General features: G+C 34.6%; 1 protein-coding gene across 2 annotated transcripts in view; it reads right to left on the reverse strand.

Moving 5' to 3' along the window:
- The window catches only part of LOC145242666 (protocadherin beta-15-like), a 92,810-nt gene that overhangs the window by 37,036 nt on the left and 35,436 nt on the right, over positions 1-20,338 (reverse strand). For both annotated transcript variants that reach the window (XR_013862795.1, XM_080105796.1), the window contains exon 2: positions 46-2,523. Coding sequence is in view for 1 of the 2 variants with exons in the window: in XM_080105796.1 (XP_079961922.1) it covers positions 46-2,514 (2,469 nt within the window). In the remaining variant the exon portion in view is untranslated. The remainder of the gene's footprint in view (positions 1-45; positions 2,524-20,338) is intronic.

Below are 20,338 nucleotides of genomic sequence, written 5' to 3' on the forward strand. Positions count from 1 at the left end.
AGGACAAATGATAAAACAAACGATGAACAATTTTTTTTTACTGACCTGATATATTATATCTTTATCTTTCTGCAACCGCGTTCGTGACGTAGAGCCACTTTGACCTTTGTCCAGCTGATCCCCGGGGTAAATCCCTTGCCTTGATTTAGCCTGTTCTGATATTCGAGCGACGTCCGAGTCCGTCATTCGATCGGTCTGGGCATCAGCAAACGAGGAGTCCAGATTGGATGTGCACATCAAATGCTTATGTTCACTGACGTGTTTCTTGCAGGCATTGGTTGTTTGCGTCTTTTGGTTTCGACAGCGCACAAAGCAGATCGCTATGACGGCCGTGATGGGCACTGACACGGTCATCGACACTAAAACGATGACAATCATTACAAACATATGAACTTTATCATCATCCTTTTGCTCATCAGCATCCTTATATATTGTGTCGCTCACGGTCAGAACGATAGCGATCTTCGTTGTCCTGTTAAGCATAGGGGTGCCGTTGTCCTTAACGATGAACTCAAGATTGTAGATTCCCGTGTCGTCTAACGTGATGTCACGACTAAACGATAGCAAACCCTTGTAGCGGTCGAGAGTGAACAACTGATTTTCATTCCCGTGAAGAATTTCGTATTTGAGGAACGCGTTTTCACGGCTGTCTCTGTCGGAAGCTCTGAGAGTGGTGATATTCTTGGAATCATGTAGATAATGGAGAAGCTTCAAAGTGTACGGGTTTACGCTGGGAAACGTAAAATACGGCGCGTTGTCGTTCTCGTCTTTTACGGTGACAACCACGTTCGCTGTGTTATTTCGAGACGGCACCCCTTTGTCTTTAACAAAAACCTTGAACCTGTAGACGTCCTGAAACTCATGGTCAAGCGATACAAGCGTAAGAATTAACCCATCGTCTGTTATATGGAAAGGAAGGAAGTGTTTTTTGTTGGTCACTAAGGAATAAGACAACTGACCGCCAAGTCCGAGATCAAGATCCGTGACATTGATATAGCCGACCTTATATTTCGAGTCATGATTTTCAGGAACCCAAAACTTAAATGTCCTCTTAGAAAACTCCGGTCTTTCATCGTTAACATCCATCACGTTGACGGAAAATTTGGTTTCGCTAAGCAATGGAGGTGAACCTTTATCCTGACAAGCGATTGATACATCATGACGGCTCCTTACTTCTCGATCCAACGAGGTTTTCACGATCACTTTGTATTTCTTTATCCCTAAACTCTGAAGCTGGAACTTATCATGATAGAGCTCGCAGCGAACCTCCCCGTTTTGTGCAGCGTCAGGATCTGTCACCTTGACATAAGCAATAAAGCTACCAACCTCTATATCTTCTGAAATCGTGGCGACGTTGCCGGTTGAATCCGAGACAAAGTTGACATCGATCACGGGAGCGTTGTTCCGTTGGCTGATAACATTGACAATAACTTTCACTGCGGAGCTCAAAGGTGGGTTTCCGTGATCGGTGGCTTCGATGTACAAGTAATACGTCAGTTGTTGGCCAGCCATGAAAGGTTTGTAAAGGAAAATCTCCCCCGTTTTCTTATTCAGCTTAAAAAGCAACTTGGCCACATCCGACGTCTGAGAACTGAAATGATAGTGAATCTCACCGTTCTGGTTCTTGTCTAAGTCTGTCGCAGACAAAATGACTATTGGTGTAAGCACGTCGTGTTCATTGTCAAGAGTAACATTGTAGACGTTTTGTATGAAATGAGGTACATTATCGTTAACATCACCGATGGAAATATAAACGTCTAAAACGCTCCGTTTCGGTGGGTAGCCGCTATCTTCGGCAATCACTTGCATAACGTAAGAATCCTTCGCTTCCCTATCAAGCACATCTTCCAAAACTATGCTCAGTTTCGAAGATCTAGCCACGCTTTTTAACACAGACAGTGTAAACGGGTCGTAGACATCTTTTTTGAGGTGGTAATTGATCTGCGAATTGACATCGCCGACATCTCTGTCTATCGCATTTGGAATGGACCGCTTAGCTCCTTTGCGGTCATCCTCTGAAAATTCTATCCTCACCTGAGGACTTGGGAATTCAGGTTTATAGTCATTGATATCTTTTACCATGACTTTAATTTCTAAAATCTTAATGAAGGACTCTCTCTTTCGTACGGCAACGTCGACTGTTTTAAAACATTCCGCATTGCGTCTGCATATCGACTCAGCGTCCAGCATCTGTGCCGTATAAAGTTTGCCCGTCTTTTTGGAGACTTGGAATAACTGCGCAGTGCTGACCACATCTTTTTTTATTTGGCTGAAGCGTATTAAATTCTTGTCTTGGGGTGAAATAGTGTTCACGAGATGAGAGTCCGCTGCTATATCTCCGACGTAGGTTCCTGGACTCTTGCCTTCTTCTACGTAATAAGTAAGGTCAATGCAGAGGCTCACGTGAAAAGTTAACGTTATCAGACTCAAGACCAAAAGCATCTTTTTCTGACATTTGTAGAAGGAAAAGAAAGAGGAAATATCCCTTTTCTTTATGGATACGGAAAATGTCATCGACTTTATCTGAAAAACAAAAAAGAAAATCAATCAAGATGCAGAAATAAAATGTTCTGTTGTTATTTATTACTAGTACGGAGACCCGATGTGTCCCGGGATTGAATTAGGATCAATGAATGTTCCAATACTTTTATTGTCATCAAAATCGATGAAATTGATCATTTTTCAATCAAATCGATTGATTGCCTGCTTTGGTCGAGGACCCACCACGGTACATTGGGAGGAAGTTTCACATGCCTTCCCACAGTGATTTAGTTCACAATATATTGTAGTCTACATTGCACTGTAGAGAACCCACTGTTTATTTTATAAAATTATTTTATATAATTGCTTAAATTCAAGTTTAAAATGCAAAAGTCAAGTATCATGGTTTAATTGTGTTTTAAATAAAAACATTAATTTCAAACGCACTCTTGTCTTATCAAAGAACCTATTGTTTATTTTATACGCCGGTCATTCTGCTTGTGCGGTGAGAAAACTAATAAAATGCTCTTGTGGTGTTAGGCTGTATAAGGGTGTTAACTTTTGTTAAACTCGGACTTTTCCTTCCTTAATTGGATTTTATCGATAATTTCGTTTGGATATTTATCGAGGATATTCCGATGCAAAATCTATCTAAAAAACATTTCCAGTCACATAAAGTACATTTGTGTGACATTTAAAAATAAATCGCCCAGCCGTTTCGGAGTCCATAGGAAACAAAGTCGCACAAACATACATACATGCATGCACAGACAAACTTCCTTTTATGTATAAGTAGAGCTGAGGTAATCAACGTTTGTTTTTGGGGTTTTTTTTCGAGTCTTTTCAATGAAATAAAATACATACTAAAATATTCCTCAGTTTTGTGATTGAGTTATGTTTGAAAAAAAAACTTCTATCTTAATTTTTCTAATTAGATATGATTTGTAATTAACTCCACAGCTGACCAATATCTTATTAACTTTATATTTATCACTTTCACGCGTTCTCTCTCTCTCTCTCTCTCTCTCTCTCTCTCTCTCTCTCTCTCTCTCTCTCTCTCTCTCTACATATATATATATATATATATATATATATGCTGATAATTGTTTGGAGAGGGTTAGCTAGCGGCCGCGCGCGCGAGCACACACATGAGCACGTACACACATATATACTTAAAGAAACGTTCACATGTACACATACATCTCCGCCCTGGCGAGCAAATATATGCACATATGTGCGCATGCATGCATAGACACCCGCACCGCTCCCGCTGACGTCAAATTTTCCTTAAGGTGCTAAATTTGGTACGTGTGCGTAAGCATGGATGCGCTCATACGCAGCTACATACACACATCGACACCCATACTTCCAAGGAGGCGTATACACGGGCCTATATGCGCATATTGATTCAGACATACTGGCACCCCCTCCAAACAATTAACAACAAATAAAAAAACAAATAAAAAAACGAATCATAGCCCCCCCACCCCCGCCCCCGAACCTAAGCGAACACTCAACAGGTCAAGACATACTTATCAAGAAATCATCTCACCAACGAGACGCCAAAAACTTTAACATTAAGACTCGAATCTTAAAGTAACCCCCTCATCCTACCCCCCACATATCGCCCTTACCCCTCCATGTATCCCTATGCCCTCAGCCAAACCAGAAATGAAATTCCCAGACCCTCCCCCACAAGGTCCTTAAACTCCAAAACTAAAACATTACCGACATACCAAGCACCCCCTCCTACCTTTCCCCCTTGTTCCCTCCCTCTTTTTTCCGCTCTTCTCGCACCTCTTCCCTGACATCATTCACTCTTCCATCCCATCATAATGAACATTTCTGTAAAAGTCTGAGGAAGCTACAGACGGCCAAAAAAAAAACGGCTGGGTAGCTGAAACAATAATGTAACTTAACAGAAAGATACGGTAATAAAAAATAAAACGTATATATATAATGAGTAAATGGTAAAAAAACCTTAAAAGTGCTCAATACTACTGTAGAGCAAAATATGTTTTTATTGTCGTTTTTTTTTTTTGGTCTGCTTAAGTATCTATGTTTCCACTACCGGAATCGAATTAACGATCCTGAAACTATCGGATCGTTTATTCGATTCTGGTATTGGAAACATATGTAACTAAGCAGACCAAAAACGGTAATAAAACGTATGTATATATATTAAAAACAAAATCCCAAACAAGGCTCTCTCAGAAAGAGACAGACAGACAGACAGACAGACAGGAAGATAGAGATTAACAAGGAACAAACCAAGTTATATGTTCATCAATGTTTCGTCTTTATTTCAAGACTTCCACGGGATGATTAAATTTAAGAAAATGAAATACTAGTACATACTTGTTGTGAAAAGTGTCTTTATTTTTAAAAAAGAAAAGTCCTTGGCATTTAAAATGTGTATAGTTGCGGAGTGATTGACATTTCTTTTAATGTCATATAGCCGTTTAGATATTTAAAAAGATATGATGCAATTTATGTTTTTTTTAATAAATATAGTTGTTATAATTCGAATGTGCATGTGAAATGTGATTGTATCATTGTTTTGTTATTTATTCACTAATTATATATGCATTAATTATTATAAGCAATATTTTTATGGTGCGAGTGAGTTAACCTGTGTCTAAATTTAAATTCTGTTCTTTTAATATGAGTTTACGTATTAAAGGTGATAAATTATAGCAACTTCCGCGCTGTTTAACTGTTTGGGTTTGCGATAAGCGCCGATTCAGGAAGTCTTCGTTCTAACTAGTTTTGCAAACTTACTTTTTTCTTTGTTCAAACAATCTAACCCGAGTTTAATGGATGACTCATCAGGTTACATTATTTTCGACTATAGTTATTATAGTTATAATTCTGTTTGTTTTTTCATCGTTCCATGCACAAAAAAAACGGATTGTAATAGTTGGGTTTCTAATATTCGAAAGAAATAAAAAAAAAAATTATGGAATTACTTGGAAAACAATCTGATTAATTATTGATTAATCTACAAAATTTCAAACTGTGTGCAATATATAAAATATTTGTTCAATTTTTAGACGGGAGTTTCAGTTTTTCACATGTTTAATGTAAAATGGTTCTGTTTTTATCATTTTTGACCAATTTTTTTCCTAGTGTTTAACTTTTTGTTTTGCTGCATATCAACTCTTTTTTTTATGTTGAATCAGAATAAATATTGTTAACAATTAATTGTATCCACTCAATCGAACATAAGTTGCTATTTTACTTATAGCTAGAACCGAAACCTCGGATGGATACCATCGCCGCGATTTTAACTTTTATCAGACTTGATCCAATCAACCAGACTCATGAAAAAGAATGTCCAAAAATTACCTAGCAAATATATTCGGCGAACCAAATGCAAGGGAAATACAGACAATTATTGATGTATGTGTTCCATTTTAAATCAGGAGTAAATGTCAAACCCAGAAGCTTGTCAAAACATGGAGCCTCCCCAAGACGAGAGCCATCCATTTCAATTGATGCTAGATGGAGATCAGAGCGTTGATGATGTAAAGATAGAAGCTTGGTTTTGGATGCATTAAAAGTGACCAGCCACCTCTTCTCCCACTGTACCACGCGCTCAAGATCAGAGGAGAGAGAATTAGAGAGAACTTTGTCATTCACGGCCTTTGATGTGTTGCCATAGATGGTCGTGTCATCAGCATAGATGTCAACGAATGATTTAAGTATGTGTTTTGGCAGATCATTGATGTAGATCAGGAAGAGAGTTGGGCCCAGGATGGACACCTGAGGGACTCCAACATTAATACTGTGGACCTCTGATTTCTGCCTATCAACCACTACTCTTATGAACCTATCGGAGAGAAATGATTTAATGATTGAGAAAACATTTCCAGTGATACCGTAGCTGGAAATCTTGTGAAGTAGGCCTTTATGCCAAACCTTATCGAAGGCCTTTGATACGTCAAGAGCAATTGCCCTGGAAAGAAAGCCTTTGTCAAGAGATTCACTAATCCTATGAGATATAACCGTTAGCACATCTGCTGTAGATCTTGCAGAGCGGAAACCATATTGCATGTTACTAAGAAGGTTGTTTCTGTTGAGGTGGTTGACTACTTCTTTATTTAATATGGATTTCAACAACTTACTCATGACACACAGGAGACTTATTGGTCTGTACTGAGAGGGGGATGACTTTTCACCTGAATTCTTAAATACAGGGCATACTGATGAGGTTTTCCAGGATGTTGGAAAGCACTTCTCCTTAAGGCAACGCTTAAACAGTTTGGTAAGTATAGGGGCAAGTTCTGGTTGGAGCTTTTTCAGCACTATAACTGGAATGCCGTCAGGGCCAGTTGCTTTACTGGAATCAAGGTTCTTGATTAGCTTGGCGACCTCACGCACAGATATTTGCATGTTGCATAGCTTGTTGTCTGTCTGTCTGTCTGTCTATCTGTCTCTCTCACTCTCTGTCTCTGTCTCTGTCTCTCTCTCTCTCTGTCTCTCTGTCTGTCTGTCTGTCTGTCTCTCTCTCTCTCTCTATCTATCTATCTATCTATCTATTTATTGATCTGTTTGTCTATCTATTTATTTATCTATTTATTAATCTATTTAATAATCTATCTGTCTATCTAATTATCTATTTATTAATCTATCTATCTATCTATCTCTCACTTTCTCTCAAATGTTATGTATTTTGACAAAAAGAAAGCAAAGGAAGAAAATGTAAATGACTCCAGAGTTTTCTCCCTTAGATCCATATTTTAATTGTTAAAGTTCGTAAGCAAGAAATAATTTGTCAAGAATTACAAATGTGCACATCTTTTGGATCATTTGTTTATATTTAATTGTGATCAAAGTATTTATGCAATACTATTGTGAGTTTTTTATGAATCGGCATATCGTGTGTGTGTGTGTGTGTGTGTGTGTGTGTGTGTGTGTGTGTGTGTGTGTGTGTGTGTGCGTGCGTGCGTGCGTGTGTGTGTGCGCGCGTGCGTGCGTGTGTGTGTGTGTGTGTGTGTGTGTGTGTGTGTGTGTGTGTGTGTGTGTGTGCGCGCGTGATAACCTTGTTTCTTTCTCTCGCTCCCTCCCTCCTTGCATGTCGTACGCTTACACTCGCCTAGGTGGTGAGTACAAAACTACTTTTTATTGGTTTTATTAACATTTATTATTATATATCGACATCCGTGCCATAACTGTTATATTTATCTTTCTTTACTGGTTTTTTAGTGTAATTGTACGGTCATTTGAACTTGTTTTGTGAAATTGCTTACCTTTGGAATAGATTAATTCTGTTTCTTTTAATTCAAACGGGAATAATTATTTTGAGATTTCAGATTTGTTGTTGATTTTTTTTTAACAATAATATGATTAATAGTCAGAAGTAGTACCTCGAAACCCGCGGATTCGTAGATTACTGTTTCATAAGTAAAAAAAAATAAATAAATAATATTCTTTTATTTGTTTACGTTCAAAAAATATGGGCGATTTTCTAAGGAAAAAGATTTCCCATGATCTTCAAGGTTGGAGACGCTATCAATCGTATTATCGTCAAAAGATCAACGAAAAATCGGCAGGAGTTTAAAAACGTCAAAAAATAACACGTAAAGTATGAATTTGTAGCGTAACGGTTAATACACTAGACCATAATACACATTGTCTGAGGTTCGAATCCTAGAAACAGACAAGCTACGTTGATGAGTGGCCTTGAAACGCGCGCATTCATAGACTATATATGTATATATATATATATATATATATATATATATATATATATATATATATATACTAGCAAAGATACCCGTGATTGCACAGAATTTTTCTGTACGCTCTGGTACCCGCTTCGCAGGATGTTGTAGAGCCGAACCAAATATGACCTTAATTTTTTACCTTTACCTTGAAAAATGGTGTGCACCATCCCTAGGTCGGAGATCATCATCATGTCAGGTTTGGTCATGATCAGTCCAGTAGCGGGGGCTGTAGGAGAGCATATATATATATATATATATATATATATATATATATATATATATATATATATATAGTAAGTTATAAAATGTATATGGCGATTAAGCTACGCTGAATATTCCGCGTTTAATCTACTCTAGGACTCTTCATCTTATGCGCATAAACCTGAAGAGTCCTAGAGTGGATGAAACGCGGAATATTCAGTGTAGCTTAATCGCCATATACATTTTATAACTTACTAACTAGCTCTACCTACGTATTGGGCACTTTTGAAGTAAATACTTAATACTTAAATAAATAAGTTTACTCATAAATCTATACTTTCGTATATTAATTTTATGTGAGTAAATTAAGTATATATATATATATATATATATATATATATATATATATATATATATATATATATATATATATATATATATATATATATATATATATAGGCTATGGTCTTGAAAAATGGTGTAATACATCCCTAGATGGGGGGACTCTCATCATGCTAAGTTTGGTCATGATCGGTCCATTGGTGTAGGCTGTAGGAAAGCATAAATACATAGGCTATGACGTTCACCTTTGACCTTAACCTTGAAAATGGTGTGCACTATCCCTAGGTGGTGGACCATCATCATGCCAGGTTTTGTCATGATCGGTCCAGTGGTGAGAATTGTAGGTGAGTTGTATACACAGACACACACGAACGCTACAATTTTAATAGCAAATTAAAAAAGAAATAAAATAAATCGAAATGAATACGAACATACGTGAGTGCATATATATATATATATATATATATATATATATATATATATATATACGTTGCGTTTTATTTTTTATTACCGTATCTTTCTGTTAAGTTACATTATCTTTCTGTTAAGTTATATTATTTCATCCCAAAATAGCGAACATTTCTGTAAAAGTCTGAGGACGCTACAGACGGCCAAAAAAAAACGGCCGAGTAGCCGAAACAATAATGTACGGTCGTTTTTTTGGCCGTCTGAAGTCTTCTATAACAACAGCAACAACAACAACAAAAACAACAACAATAATAATAATAATAATAATAATAATAATAATAAGGAAATTGTTTTATCGTTATTTCCGTGGCGAGTGCTCGTCTGAGCTCCAATCTCTAGTCCCCCTCGCCAATCTTTCATGAAAACCACCCGTCTAGCTGAAACCATTGTCAATAATTTTCCCCACTCTTTATCTGTGCCTAAATCAAAGCGTAGATTCCATGAACAAAGCTTCTTTCTTAGAAGTATACGCCTGTGGAACTCTCTTCCGTTTGCCTGTTTCCCACCTGACTACAACTTGGATGTCTTCAAGTTCAACATAAACAAATTCCTGATAAACCGCCCCCTTAAGTAAGACACTTCATCAAATCTCCATTACTAACGATTACTACAATATTATCCCATTAATTACTGTACACGCAATAACCCTTATCCCCGAGTGGCTTCCGGCCTTGATAAGAAGTGACTACCATGTAAAAAAAAAAATTAATAATAATAATACTCAAAATTATGGTGATAATAGTTCTTTACTAATATTAATATCTTGTATTACAATGTTTCTTCCATGTTCAAGCCAATGGAGATTAAAGCTCTTCGGGCAATTTAATTCCCTTTAGCGTTCATGTTAAAATTTTCGATAAACAGTTAAAGTGAAATGTTTAATAAAAAAAAAAGAAAGAAAGAAACAGGCATATTTATTCAATGAGATCGCTGTGGTTGATGCTGCTCACCGAATTTCTTTATATCTGGTTCCATCGATGTTAATGATAATCGAAGGTTATATCAAGTCTATTGTAATATTTTGATAACAATTGAGAGCCACGACTTAAACCTGATTCAGCAAGATAAAATGTTGGTAAAGCAATAACGTAGAGCTATGCTTTATCACAGCGTACTTTATGGCAACATCATTTGTCTACCCTGCATTGCACTTTTTATCCTGAAATTTTGCATGCATTATTTCATCACTCAACACATACTTAAATCATTCGCTGACATCTATGCTGATGACATGACCATCTACGGCAACACATCAAAGGCTATCAATGACAAAGTTCTCTCTGATACTCTCTCCTCTGATCTCGAGCGCGTGGTTCAGTGGGGGAAGACGTGGCTGGTTACCTTTAATGCATCTAAAACCAAACTCCTATCCTTACATCATCAACGCTCTGATCCCCATCTGACATCAATTGAAATGGATGGCTCTCGTCTAGAAGCCCCGTGTTTTGACAAGCTTCTGGGTTTGACCTTTACTCCTGATCTGAAATGGAACACGTACATCAAGTCTGTTGCCAAGGTCGCTGGAAAGATGGTGGAATCCTTCTACTACTCCAGAAGATATCTCACTACTGATGCAATTCTCTATCTATATAAAAGCCAAGTACGTCCAAGGATGGAATACTGTTGCCATATCTGAGCAGGAGCTGCTAAAAACAGCCTATCCTGCCTTGACAGAGTACAAAATAGACTTCGTGGCTTAGTGGGGGATGCCCTTTTCTCTACCCTGCAACCTCTCTCCCACAGAAGAGACATTGCGAGCCTATCCTTGTTTTATCGTTATTTCCATGGCAGGTGCTCATCTGAACTCCAATCTCTGGTCCCCCCCTCGCCAATCTTTTACAAAAAACACCCGTCTAGCTGAATCCACTGTGAAAAATTTCCCCCACTCTTTATCTGTGCCTAAATCAAAACGTGGATTCCATGAACAAAGCTTATTTCTTAGAACTGCACGCCTGTGGAACTCTGTTCCGTCTGCCTGCTTCCCACCTGACTACAACTTGGATGTCTTCAAGTCCAACGTTAACAAATTCCTAATGAACCGCCCTCTTAAGTAAACACTTCATTAAATATCTACACTAACGTACTGTACTTGCAATAACCCTTATCCCTGAGTGGCTTCCGGGCCTTGATAAGTGGTGACCACCGTGTAAAAAAAAATCACTTTTTAATTTGATGAGAGGTTCTTGCAAAAATATGTCTATATCGGCAACATTAACAGGAACAAGGCGGTATAACCATAATAAGTAGATCACTAAACCTATTTTGCATATTTCATACATATTTTCCATATATTCACCATATAATGCAAGATCTGTTCACATGCACGACGCCTCTTAGTGGAAGAGAAATCCTTTACGACTAAGACATTTTTTCTCCACGTTAAAAAACGACCCTGGTGTCTAAATCTGTCCCGTGGGGAGGCATTGTGAATAGGTACTATGCTTAATGTAACAAAGTTTTAATATTAAAAAAGTAACCGGAAAAAAAGTTATTTCTGATTTAATTACAAAATGCCCTGGAAATGTCACTTCTGATTAATTATAAAATGCCCTGGAAAATGTCAGTTCTGATTTTTTTTTTTTTTTTTTTTTTATACAACTGCAGTTTACTCAGAAAAGCAGCAATAACACTTTCACTAAATATCGGGTCAGAACCGTTTACTTGGATCTGTTTATTAAGTGAATTTAATTTTTCAAATATATCTGATAAGAAAAACACATCACATTTATTTGCAAGCAGCTGTTCTCCAAGTTGTGTGTTAGCAAGAAAGGAAACAATAGATTCCCAAAGTGCAATTCAACGCTGACGACAATTCCCATTTGATAGCTATCTCACCTCTGTATGTAATACAAGCCGCTTGAACTCTGCTCCATTTTGCTTACTTAATTCGAAGAGAATTTTATTTAATACGGCCAACTACTCGTATTACCACAGTATGCCCATATATATCCCTTCATCACTGTTAAATCTAACATATGCTAATAAAATGGCCTCATTATCTTTTAAATTGGATATATCAAGATGAAGGATAAAATATTTCACTTTCAAAATGGCTGTCAAACAATAGACAGCCCATTTGAAAGTGAAATATTTTATTCTCTGCCATTTTATGAATGCGTCGTGACGCAGAAGAATTCCTTAAAGATGGAATTAGTAATTTCATTTGCATTTTGTTTCATAACTGACAAAATTATAACAGATACTGCTGGTAGAATACTATTTCAACAACATTATGGGATTTTCCTGCCTTTTGCTAATTTCATAATCATATGAAGTGAATCATCACACTTTTTACTCACTTTCTTATTAAACATTGTTTTTCTAGTTTTCTAATCATCATAAAGTTGTTTTTTTTTTAAGTATTCTACTGGTCTATCTTTCTTTCCTGTCTGCTTCTTTTCTAGATGGATTTTAGTTTACAAGGTTTCATACTATCATTTCAACGTACATTCATACATATGAGGCACCATGGTTTCATTTCGTTATGTGGTGTTGGAATAAATCCGTAAGACAAATATTTAGCGGAGTAATTTCGACACTTTTTTTTACTTGGTATAGCCATGGGATATCTAAATCAAAAACGAAAATACAAGAGTTATTTTTACAAAAATCCGACACTACCACCTGGCGACTACGAATACTTTTTGTCGATTAACAACAAAACAAAAGAAATTCACAAAATTTAATTTTTACCACACGCAAGTTATCTACTATCGATCTGTATAGTTTTTTTATTTGTTTCTTGGGTGCTTATTTAGATTGGCATTCATGGCGGCAATCAAAAGTAAAGAAAATACAGAAAAGGTATGATGTAATGTACCAGTCACGGAACGAAGATGAAATATTCCAAAAATCACATAATATTATCAAGTTTTTTTTTATTATTCAAGAAAGTCAAATTTTACTTTGTTTCGAACAGGGTAGAAAAGCGTCCATATTATCAACAAATAAGTGGACAAGTGCAGACAACCATAATGCACGTGAAACTGTCAAAATAATCAGTGGTAATCTCCCCTTATGATGTTTTCTAGAAAACCATTGCCTCATCTGTAACTTATCGGTAAAAAACAAAAATCGGCCAATTTTTTTTTTTTTTTTTTTTTTCGATTCGTCTGCGAATCATCTTCAGGCGTTAAATTAAAAATTCAAAGGAGCAAAAATGAGAATCAAAAGTGAAAATTAAAAAAAATACACAGTAAATGGCGTTAGGCGATAGTAAGTTAAAATATAAAGAGTCAATGAAAAGTCGATCAAAAATATGGGTCGATTAAAAATTCGAGTATTAAAATCAACAAGTTTGTGGACATTGTTAACAAAGTCCGTCCACTACGAACTACGCAAGACACTTTAGAACGTTATTGCTTTTCTCGAATGCAATATCATTTATAGTGGGTTGAAGGGTTCTAATATATGACGCTTCAAGAATTTTTAATTTTTTAATATTATTTTCATATTGTATAATTTTTATATTGTCAACGAGGACCTTTCTAAGATTGGAGGGGGATTCTTTTATCAAATGTTTATATATAGAACTAGTATTAATTAGATGCATGGTTATTCGCCGGGACAAGGTTGTCGTTGTATGCCCAATGTATGTATTATTTTCGGAGTTACATTCTCCCATAGAGCATTTGAATTTATAGACAACATTGGTTTGTTCCAACGTTTTTATAGCCGGTGAGGAGTTGTTTCTAACCACAAGGTTTTGTGTTCTAAACTTCTTGTAGTATATATATATATATATATATATATATATATATATATATATATATATATATATATATATATATATATATAAAGAGAGAGAGAGAGAGAGAGATATTGAAATACGTATGAAATATGGTTAAAAGCCGAATTACAACGCAAAATTATGAAAATAAACAAGTATTTGCTTGTTTAAAATTACTATATTTCGGAGTTTTACTCCATCATCAGAATTTTGTATCTTTTCTTTATTTCCTCGTCATCATGTTAAGTTGGCGAAAAAATGAAGAGTCTGCGGTGTTGTTTTTGAAATGCCAGAAGATTGCGTTTGGCAACAAAAAATGTAATTACATTGAACTTCATAAATTAAAGGAATGGTATAAATAAAAAGTGAAATATGATTGAAAAACATATTTCAACATTATATATATATATATATATATATATATATATATATATATATATATATATATATATAATATATATATATATATATATATATATATATATATATATATATATATATATATATATATGATGAATTCGAAAAAAATAAACATCTTATATATCCAAACGAATTAAAATTGAATTGTGAACATAGAGGACAACAGGCTACATTTCTGGATTTAAATATAAAAATTGAGGATGGGATTTTTCTTTATAAAATATTTGATAAAAGAAACGCTTTCCCCTTTAAAATAGTACGTATGCCCCATAAAGATAGCACCTACCCTGTTTTTATGTTTTATGGAACCATTATGTCAGAGTTTTTGAGAATAGCTCGCGTTACTTTAAAACTAACAGACTTTGTACCACTAGTTTCTAGTTTAGTAATAAGGATGATAAAACAAGGTGGAGATAAAAATAAAATATTTAAACAGTTAAATAAAGCATTTGTTCGTTATCCTGATGCTTTTGAATCGTTTAAAATAAACCAGACTATATTAATAAAGGAAATCCAAAACTATATTAGCAATGTATAAAATGTATTTATAATTACATATAATAAATTTATAACAATAATAAAAAAATAAAAAATGTATATATGTAAAAATATTTTTAACCTTTATATATCTAATTTTAAATAAGAATGTAAATATACTAAATACTAATCATAGTGGGGGTGATAAGTAGTTAAATAGATTAATCCTAATCTTATAAATACAAGACTGATAAATTAAAAAATTAAAAAATGTATCCATTTTAAATGTGGAAATTGATGAATCGCACAGGTAAGAAATTCATTTTTACAGTGTGAAAAGGTTAGTTATTGCAATTAAGAATAGAAAACTGGATCAAATGTTTGAAACAGGTCTTCTTCCTAAGATTAAGGGTGGTGGTATTTGATCAACACTGCTGGGGAGCCATGATGTAATATACTGTTTTGTTTTTAAATCCCCGAAACAGTGTTTCATGGTAAACAACTGATGATCCCTTGAAAAATAAATTATTTGTATTATAGTAAATTCGAGAGCGAGTTGATGCAGTGATTGCAGGTGATTAAATGTCTTACTGACTAGATGGTTTTCTAACGAATGATAAAATTATTTTTTGTATAGTTTTAAAGGTTAAAAACTTCAAAGACTATATATATATATATATATATATATATATATATATATATAAACTTTATTACTTTTTTACAATGGTTGCTGGCAGTTTTGAAAGCATCTTTAGTCTCAGTACATCTATTACGTTTGAAGCAATGGGAAAAGTGATTTCTGTGCACAAATGGCGGCAGCACATTTTGGAGAGAACCACGGCTGACTGTTAGATTTCGCTGGAACATTTTCTATGGTATGAAACGGTCAATACCTACAATTAACCATTCTGTCAGGTCTGATACTATAGAGGACACATCCTTTTTAAACATGGAACGCAGAGGTAGATCTGGTATAAATGTACGGAAGCTATCCCAGTCTGCCATCGAGTATCGATATACTGTACGATGGAGAGGTACGTCTGATGATTTTTTACATTTCATTTTTATCTTAATTGACACAACAGAGTGGTTGGAAGATCCGAGTGGAGACAGAACGAAAACTGAACAAGGCAAGTTGTGAGAAAAAGGTCTAGGAGACTTGCATACTGGCCGTCAGAGTCGGGCACACGGGTGGGATCGTGAACAATCTGAGAGAGGTCATAAGCAATGGGAAAATCATGACAGAAGCTCCCCTCATCATCGGTCTTGTTTGAGTGGGTTAACCATTCCATATTGTGAACATTGAAGTCTCCATATATGTGAATGTTAGCTGAAGGATAAGAAGATAGGACACGGTCAATTTTCTCAGATATGCTTTTAAAGATAGTAACTCCGCTGTTGTGGGGCCGATAGAGAGTAAATATAAATGCAGTAGTTTAGCAAGTGCAGCCCGAAATCACATATAGGGTAAGTTAGGATATTCTCGTGAGATGTCCCTACCACATGGAAAGCCATCTTTAATATGGGCACATATTCCATGCCCATAGCGATCTTAAGGGTCAGATTTGGAAGTTAAGTTAGAGTATCCTTTAATTACGAACTCATCTAGGGAAATAGTCTGTCCGATGCCAGTTTCGCTTAGGAATAATAGGTTTGGTTTAGTCTCCTGTAATTGTGTTTCAACCTCTGGAAGGTTAGAAAGTAGACCTCTGATGTTGGAGAAGGAGATACGATAGTGAGGGTCTACGTTAGAAGTTGAAGATCTGGGTTTGTGTATTTTTTCTTGAAACTTTTCATGATGGAGTTTTGGGATTTGTGGACTAAGTCGACAGACTTGCTTAGAGCAGGACAGAGAGGGAAAGTAAGAGAGAAAAAGAAATGAAGATTTTGTTTGTAGCACATGAAAAGGTAAAGCCGTAACAATTATCCACTAATATGGCGTCGAGAGACCTCACCAGAAGCTACTGCATGATCCAGAATCCATTCACCAAATGGCAATACAGCAGTCCCAGTACTTTGCACCAGCTGATAGGACAGCATCCTTAGTGGTTAATCCAAGGTTCTGGTCCCTGACTATCAGGCGGATAACGTCAGCCCAGATAAAACGTTTACCGCTAGCACTCTTACTAGTGATATGGCTACAAAGATAGACATAGAAAAAGAAAATGTCCGCCATCTCTGGCAGCTGTTCGCGCAAAATACTGCCAACCTAGAATACAGCTTTTTCTTCTCCCTTTGTCAGAAAAATCACTCAGTAAAAATGAGGACTGAGGGACAAATAAAGAGAAACAAGAATAACGAGATCTGCCGATAATGCATCCACAATGCATTCTCTACTCTCCATTAAAAAAAAATGAATAAAAAATATTAAGTATCGTACTTAATAAAAATATTAAGTAACGTACTTAATAAAAATATTAAGTATCGTACTAACTAGCTGAAAATAAATGGAATTATTATAACTATTTGTGTTGTGAAAAGAAAAATCAACTTGCTAGATATCAGGACATCTATTAAAAATATTTATATCTTGTTTTAAGTTTATTCTCGTAATAAACTTATATATATATATATATATATACATTATATATATACATTATATATATATACATTATATATACATTATATATATACATATATACATTATATATATACATTATGTATATACACACATTATGTATGTATATATATATACATTATATATATACATTATATATACACTATATATATATACATTATATATATACATTATATATATAATATATATACATTATATATATACATTATATATATAATATATATACATTATATATATACATTATATATACATATATACATTATATACATATTATATATACATTATGTATATACACACATTATATATATGTATATATACATTATATATATGTCATATATTTACACTATATATATACATTATATATATCATATATATACACTATATATATATACATTATATATATACATTATATATATATATAAATTATATATATACATTATATATATTACATTATATATATACATTATATATATATATATAAATTATATATATATATTATATTATATATCATTATATATATATAGATTATATATATATTATATATCATTATATATATATAAAGTATATATATATGTATATATATATTTAAAAAAGCCCCCCCCTCTTTGGGTTGAGCACTCTCGTAAATAATCTCACTCGCTACTTAATTTTGCTGAAAAATGCGAAGCTCGCGGTTTGTTTACAAACAAGCGTTTGAGCACTTTACAAGTGGAGGACGGATGTTTATTTAAATAGACATTCGGACAAATTAATTGCGGGCACGATTCCGTGGGCGAGGGGTAGAACTGCCGACTCTCAATACGACGGTTCTCGGTTCGATTCTCGACTTGGGAGAGGTTCTTGTCTATTGGCACTGATGAGTCATGATACAACGAAACAGGACTGTATGTCGATGACTACAAATATATATATTAGCCCGGTCGTAAAATACACTTTAAATGTATTCTGATTAATGCAGATTTCGTATTTATTATTATATTATATTGGACCCAATATATAGTAATTATTTGAAAAGTTAAAAAAAAAATGACTCGTGCACCAATACCGAGAATCAAAAACAAAACGTTCAGCTTACAATTTACTTTTTCCTTTGACATTAATGCCTGAGCTATGAATTAAAACATGAACCAATAGCTATTACGTTATGCATGCATATTGGTAATGCCGTCGTTCAACCTTCACCTGGCAAATTCCATTTTTTTTTTAATTTGCACACATTTTCACCGATTTCCCCCGGTTATAAAGTATCGTATGAGTTCGGATACGCTATATATTAAGTTTCATTTCTGTAGACCCAAAACTGACACAGGAGTTTGGTAGGCAAAATTTTTAAGCAAACACTTCATCAAGTCTCCACACTAACGTAATGTACTTGCAATAACCCTTATCCCTGAGTGGCTTCCGGGCCTTGATAAGTGGTGATCACTGTGTAAATATATATATATATATATATATATATATATATATATATATATATACGCATACATAAATATATATAGAGAAAGAGGATTGTGTTTACTATATTGCGGACCAGGATATAAATACCCTAACTCGCTACAAAAGAAAATAATGAAACGAATGGAATGAAGAAAACAATAACTCAATTGCTGGATAAAATAAACATGTCGTTTATTTTCTGTCAAAAATAAAATGGTTTAGGTGTAACACGTGTTCATTCAGGCGTTGACGACTACATGCGTGGAAAAGAAAGGAATGAAGTCGAGGACGAGAAATGGCCGTCCCGCACGTAGAAAGGGAAATAGAAAGGGGGTGTTGCCTCAGCAAAACCGTGCGTTCATGATAGCAGTCGTCCACGTGGAAAAGTTTTCAAACCAAGAGCTATGGACGCCGAACTTGCCTAGTTGACGAAACCAGGCAAAAGGGAAGAAAGAGAGGAAGTTGAATAGTGTTGTGGACTTTTATATCGGGGTGAGTGTTCTGACTGCGCATGTCTAGAATTCCTTTCAGGGGAAGTGACGTTTCCCATGTGTGTGTACTTGTGCGCGTATGTGTGCGTACATGTGTGTACGTTAGCGTGTGTGTGTGTGTGTATGCACGTGAATGTGAGTGTATATTCGTGAATATATGTACGTGTCTGTGCGTACATGTGGGTGTGTATATGTGAGGAAAAACATGTTCGAACAACTATAAACATTTTACGCAAATATTATGCAAGTATAAATCATGTAGAATATCTTCATGAATATAATTACACGTAATAGTTAACTAAAGATGATCATTCCATAAGAAAACCGAAAACAATTGATAGGGAATTAATTCAAATGAATTTTTAAAAGAATATGCAAATTAGCTAAATCTTTTGCAGATGAGTACAATTCCACAACCCATATATAACAAAGTTGTATTTTCTTTTTAAATATGTCGTAAATACACACAAAACAAATCCATAGGAGTATTCCTGTCTGGTCACAATTTCATTATTACTTACAAAAGGTACACTCTTTCACAAATTCATTTTAATACTAAAAACGAATTTCATACACTCTTATTCCATTGGCCCTTTGCGTAGTATTTATTCAAAAAGGAAATCGACATTACAGAGGTAACCTAATTTACATATTACATTAAAGCAAATCTTTTTTTAACAATTAGGTCTGTATTATTAATGGTTTATAGTAAGAAAATTGTCTTAATTGTTTTATTTGGGACTATTACTTTAACGTTAATTTGTTTAATTTATTCATAATTTTATTTCTTTTTAATTATTTGCTAAAACCGACACAAATTGAAATTTCAATAAAAGATGCGCATATAAAAACGACAAACAACCACAGAATTCGCACATAAGCCTAAAGAATCCTAGAGTGGATGAAACGCGGAATATTCAGTGTAGCTTAATCGCCATAACTTACTATATATATATATATATATATATATATATATATATATATA

Source organism: Euprymna scolopes, chromosome 21, assembly GCF_053919585.1.
Source record: "Euprymna scolopes isolate OS-2025 chromosome 21, ASM5391958v1, whole genome shotgun sequence".
Classification (NCBI taxonomy): Eukaryota; Metazoa; Mollusca; class Cephalopoda; order Sepiida; family Sepiolidae; genus Euprymna; species Euprymna scolopes.